Source organism: Phaethon aethereus (assembly GCF_964289735.1).
Source record: "Phaethon aethereus genome assembly, chromosome: Z".
Taxonomy (NCBI): Eukaryota; Metazoa; Chordata; class Aves; order Phaethontiformes; family Phaethontidae; genus Phaethon; species Phaethon aethereus.
In genome coordinates, this window is record NC_138577.1 from 43,810,290 (window position 1) to 43,816,731 (window position 6,442).

Here is a 6,442-nt window from a genome sequence, read left to right on the forward strand (position 1 = left end):
AGCACTTTTCTGTTGGCCATTGGATCTGCACAAGGCTTCTGGGACAAAACTCTACAGTAGTGTTCAACACTAAGTATAGTGTGCAAATTGAGTAGTTTGATTATTCCGTGCCATCTGTCCTTTGAAAACTCACAAAGAACAAAAATTTGTGGACAATCACGCTTCAGTTTAGTCTCTGTATCAACATTACTTATTGGGGGAACAATGTGCTTTCAGAACATTTAAGATATAATCTTTAATTTAGCTTGAAAAAACATTTGTGCTATTCCTGGAACTCTCCCCAGTCTTTCAAAACTTTTAACTTCTAAAACTGTGGTATCTATTAGACTTCTGCTGTCCTGTGTTAATGCATCTAACTTCTTTGCACATAGTTAACAACACTTAAAAGCCTGCTGCATGCTTCCTTCTTTGATAAGAACATCGCATATATGGCTTCCTAGTATTTCTCACATTCTAATTCTTCCTTGGTTTTATACTGCTTTCCTGCTCTTCATTTTTGCCAGTCAGAGCTTGTATGGTTAGAGTAAATAAAAGGTGAATGCTGAAAAACTTCCCTAATTTTATTAAAAATGAACAGCTGTTCACACATAGTAGCATTTGAGTGCAGGAACAGATTTTTCCAGGTCTTAGACCATTCAGCAGGGCAAGGAAAAATGCTTGGTGTTTATAGCATTCTATTACTGCAACAAAGTTAATTACAGTCAATCACATATCCACCTTACAATGTCATTTCACAGTCTCCTGGGATTAGTTTTGCAGAGATTGTCATATTATTTCATAAGCAATGCTTTCCCCTATGAAATTGAAATTGCCATTATACAACAATAAAAATAGTTTGAAGCAGATAAAAAAGCAGAATTACTATTTCTTAACTTTGCAGCATACACTCAAATGTCCACTCTCAAGGGATTCTTCTGCTCAGTATATACTTTTCCCTCCTGCATGAATTCAATATTATTCCTAAATGCAAGATACAAATTTGGGGTCACTTGACTCTTTGACATATGAATAAAATCAAATTAGTCAGAACGCTTTAACCGCTCAGGCCCTCAGCTATTTCCTATTAGCTCCAGTGGCTATAGAACACTTCTAATGAAGTAAAACCAAAACAGCAACAAAACCTTTTTAATGGCTGCAAACAAAATATCCCTTAGTGATGCACTAAAAATAAATAAATGTTCTTAGATATGTTCTCAATATAATATTTAGTATGTTATCACACTGATATCCAGATGATGATTTGTGTTTCCCTCTAGAAAAAAGAAGGTATTTTTATATATGGACATATATGTCCATATAAGAATATACCAAGGTGTTTTGCATCCAGAATGAAATTGTATTTCCTTAGAAACAGCTTCTGTTAAATAAGAGGTATTTACCAATCTAGTCACAACAAATATCAAGATGTACATTAACTACTTGTTCATTTTACAATTGTTAATATCTACCTAAAATTATCTGAAAGTGTTCAGTGTGATTAGGACCAGCGAATGCAAGTACAGGTTACAGGAAAAACAAGGATATATAACTTGTTTCTCTAGCTGAAGAAAGAGTCATAAAAAACCAGCGTACTCCATTGTTGGCTTAATGGACCCACTTACTCTTCAACTTACCTACATGAAGTTTAAGTCTTTTCTAATTCACAAAGTTGTGCATATAAATCTTTAATTTGGCTGACACAGGTTTAAGAAAATAAATGCATGTATATCCTGCATGCTTGCTGGTTGTTCACCTTATGTTCAAAAGCATCTTTCCATGTAAGACTGATCACCATTCACACTAATTCAAATGGCTTATCTTCCATCTACTTCTTTTGCTAATGCACAGAGAATAAAAGGACACTTCTCTCAGGCAATTCTCTTCACTGACACATCTATCTCAAAAATAAGAAACACCTGTCCCTTAAAAAAAAACATGTTTTACCCACGACACAATACCAGCAAATACGCCACAAAATAGCAAAGATGGTCAGACACCTCCAGTACTTAATTTGGCCGAGGTTTATAGATATGTAGGCATAGCTAGCCTGCTATCATGATAACGCCAGATTATCTTCTTAGATATTCAAGGCATTCCACACTGAGAAAATAGTGTATAATATAAACATATAAAGTTCACAGGCAGAGGATGTCCAGGATTTAAGGTTTATAGCTACAATCTATCACGCAGGCCCAAATGCTGCTTTCAGAAACCATGCAGAATTTCCATGGATGACAGGCAAAATTATATACGTAAGAACTAGGGGACCACATGGCTCTTACTACTTAACAGTGTGTATGTACATACATGCTTAAAATACAAGCATGCAGAATACTGTACATTTTGTTTGGCATAGACCAATATAAAACATTAAAACACCTCTTTTTTTTTCCAATTATAAAAACAATGTAAGTGTTTTTACAGCTAACAGCAAACAATGGATGGATATTAACAACTGTAAGCTCTGGAGAACAATCATAGGGTTTTACAAAGTGTTCAGCAGTAATGAAATCCAGAAGAATTTGGAAAATACATGAGATTAAAACCAAATTCAGTGGAAGACTGAACTTATTACAAAGCATCTTAAAACATTACAGCCAAGTTGTGCTAGCCGAACTACGACTATGTAATGTGCTTCAGTGCGTATTTCTGAATTCTGGCTTTTCAGAATTGTAATAGTAAAATAATACTTTGTCCTGTTCTAATCTGCTCCAAAAACATCCAATGATGTACAATAAAGTACCTAAAAGTGGTATTTTAATGTTTAATCACAGAGAGGGTTTATTTTTAAACTAATACTTAAAAATAATTTTAGCATGCAGTAAAAGTTTTCCATAAACGAATTAGCATTTTAAAGTCTTTGATTCCATGAAAAGTAAAAAGATGTCATCATTAAAACACAAGAAGGATAAACTGAGCTCATGTGTGTGTGTGTGAACCGAGCGTGTGAACCGGGGGGGGGGGGGGGGGGGGGGAGGTGTAGTTAAGAGGAAACTAACTCACTTTGCAAGGAAGCACTAGTTGGGGGGGAACCTCCTCTTCTGATCCAAAAATGTTTATTTTTTTCCTTTTTATTTGCTACGTATATGCATTTGTACCTATGTACATGTAATTTATGAACAAGTAAAACAAAACAATCTGGCACAGATATCCTTACTTGTGCCTTCTTGTGCCTTAAAACCTTTTGAATTAGTAATACCCTTCACTTTGTACTTGCAACAAGTCTGAAGAACATGCATGGTCAATCAACATGGTTCAGCTTAAACTGCGCTACTACTCTCCCTATGAGCCGAAGGATATCCCTCAGTCACATATTCAAAAGCCTTTAACCCACTTAGGCTTTTAAGTCCCACAATACTTTACAAAGAGGGACTGAACAGTTGGCACTTCTGAAAAAAATGAAAAGAAGGAAAAAAACCCATACCACGTTTGCTTATGTTTACATAAAATAAAATTAAGCAACACTAGTAATTTAAGTATTAAAGAATAGAAAAGACATGTAATGGGACAGTAAAGGTCTATTCAATTTTTTAAAAAAGGCAACATTAAGAAATTTCAGGTGGTTTTCGTGCTACAAGCCTTACTGGTTTTAGACATTACAATTCTATTTTAAAATGGTTTTATCTGCCTCATAACTATGCGAATGACCCACACAAACTACACAAACTTAATAGCTGAGCAACTGCCTATGCTGGGGAAGCAGTGAGAGTGATTAAAAAAAGTGCTGTCAGAGACCTAAAATAAACCCACTAATAAAAAAGTTTTCCTCAAAATTTGTTTATAAATTGAAAGTTGAATCTCTACCCAATCCCATGACTTCAACAGTGGTTCACCACTATACTGCATTTTACAAGATGAGATCATTAAGTGTTAATCCAAACAGCTGCACACGCACACACACTTTCAGTCAAACACATGACAGAGGCTGACAAAGGAAGAGACCAAAAATGTGTGCACACTAAAAATGTCTGTACTGGTTTCGTTACTCAAGTATACAGATAATGCTGTTAAGTATGAGCAGCCGAAATGTTCACCCCCTTGGTCTCTAGTGCACCACACTTAACACCTTCACAAGCGTATCAGAACTCTAGGTTTGCACTGATGCTGATGAATGCAAAAACCTCTCACACAGGCACTCAGGAGAGTTTTCCCCAACGCCTTCTGTGGGTCTTCTGCCCTGTTCTACCTCAAATCACCACACACCATTTGGTCCAAAGCGACGCCACAAAGTGGACCTCAGTCTACCAACACCTACCCCTACACTTCACGTTACGGGTGGGAGGACCTTGCAAAGCAGTACAAGCTCTGCATTACTGACTGCAGAAGTGGATCTCTCAATTATTTCGCTGGTTAATATATATTGGTCTCATTCAGTAAATTCTATACATTTTTTAAAACTTGGGAGAAGCCTCTATCAATACTGCAAGAAAAATCAGAAATATTACAGAAACAACATGGACCTGAATAACAAGTCAAATAGGCTAACTGCCTCTCCTGAAGCAAATGTGTATCATTAAGTAATTATACTTAAACACCCATAAAATTAAGCAAAGGCAAGCTATCTATCCCCTATTTTATCTTCTTTGTGAATCCTGAAACAGTCACAACATGCACCTCCATCAACCAAAATCAGACCAAAATGAGACAGAGCATTATTACTGGAAGTGCTGCATGTCTCCACTACTCCCTTCCCACACCAGTTAAGAATCTCAACACCTTTCTCCATACGCAGAAGACGACAAACTGCAGAAAATAGCATATTCATATGGAAGCAGTAAAATGTATTCTGACTTCTCCTTTCAACTGTCCTTACCTCAGTGAAAAGGCAGTTTACTCCCCCAGTATAAATCACTACTTTCATATACATGACCCAAGAGAAGAATCTTCAGCGTAAACATCCCGCGTCCACTTGGAACATCCCCGCTCATCCACACACCAGACAGTGCTGCAGACATATTTCAAGGCCTGCGAGCCGTAGGCAGAAACTGTCTTACCATGGGAGCTACACGACACAGTAGAGCACACTGGATACAGACAGATGCATTTTAATTCAAAAGGCTTATTTTAACATAAGCCAAATTTCTATTAGATAAACAATGTCTCTGCATACTTGTGGCTCCAAAACAACCACCTCTGTTTTAATTAAAGATAAATAATATATTTTATTTCCTGACCAGTGGGGTGGATTCCAAAGGTATTAAAGATCCTGTCATCCTCCTGACATACTTCAGGTTACTCCTCAGCTTCGCGTGTGCATGTGGGGCTTTACAGTTCCCTTTTCTTTCCAAAAACTGGTCTACAATCTGAGCCTAAGCCCCTTATCTCAGTTTACCTCGTTAAATAAAAATCACAGTAAAAAATGCAACCCGTGAGCCAACAAGCTCCCCGAGGTTCACAGAACAATGCAGGTATCAAACCCGCCACCATCGATATGCACAGCAACTCCCGCTGCGAGCCCCTTCGTCAATCCGCTTCCTTGCCAACCGCTCTCCGACACACGTCGCCGCCGACAGCTGCCCCCCGCCCCGCACCCCCTCACTCACCCGCCATCCTTCCCCTCTCCATTTTGGAAGGCCGTTCCCCCTCCACACCAAGCCCACCGGCGGGGGGCCGCAGCCGTTCGTCCCGCGGTCGGCGATGCCCGCGGGCGGGCACACACGCCCCACTGCGGCGGGGTCACGGACGGCGGCTCCCCGCGGCGGAGGCGGCGAGCGCCCGGGGGCAGCGGGGCCTGCCCCGCCGCCGCCCCGGCCTCGGCCCCGCCATGTAACGCGCCGGCCTCAGGGAGCTCGGGGCGGCGGCCATGCCTGGGCTGCAGCCCCGGCGGCACCTGGGGCGTCCGTGCCGCCGGCGGCCCGAGGCGCGGCGCGGAGAGGCGGCCGGGCCGAACCGGCGGCGGCAGCCCGCACTCACCCAGCAGCAGCAGCTTCAGCTCCCGGCGGGCGTCCCGCTTGTCCCGGCGCAGCTGCCGCTCGATCTCGTCGTTGATCCGCCGGGCTTCCTTGGCTTCCTCGCTCAGGCAGCACGCCATGATGGACTCCAGAGTCATTCTTCCTAACTGGTTCAGACACAGCCCCCACCCCCCCTAAAATCGCGCGCACACACACGCCCGCACTCACACACACGCACCCCGCCGCACCGGCCCCGGGGGGCACAGGCGCTCTCTGGCCCGGAGCCCCCGCCGGGCGCCGCAGGGCAAGCGCGGGCAGCTGCCTCGATGCCACACAGGGGCGAGGAGAAAGAGGCAGGGCCGCTGGCGGCGCGGATCCCCGCTCCCTGCCGCTGACACCCGCAGCTGCCAACTCCTCCTCTCCTCTAAATCATGCACCAAACAACATGGAAACATCCACCGCGGCGGCAGCAAGCGCTACCCAGCCGAGCCGAGCCGCTCGCAGCTCGCCACCGCCGCCCCTCGCTCTGCTGCTCCCCTTCCCTCGCCGCCCGCCCGCAGGCAACGCGGTCC

General features: G+C 42.9%; 1 protein-coding gene across 1 annotated transcript in view; it reads right to left on the bottom strand.

The window, feature by feature from the left end:
* Positions 1-6,028, bottom strand: part of LOC309415893 (guanine nucleotide-binding protein G(q) subunit alpha-like) — a gene marked incomplete at both ends in the record, with an annotated part of 134,335 nt that extends 128,307 nt beyond the window's left edge. Inside the window, one exon of the mRNA XM_082013571.1 lies at positions 5,893-6,028. Within this exon, the coding sequence (XP_081869697.1) occupies positions 5,893-6,028 (136 nt within the window). The remainder of the gene's footprint in view (positions 1-5,892) is intronic.
* Between the last annotated feature and the right edge of the window lie 414 nt (positions 6,029-6,442).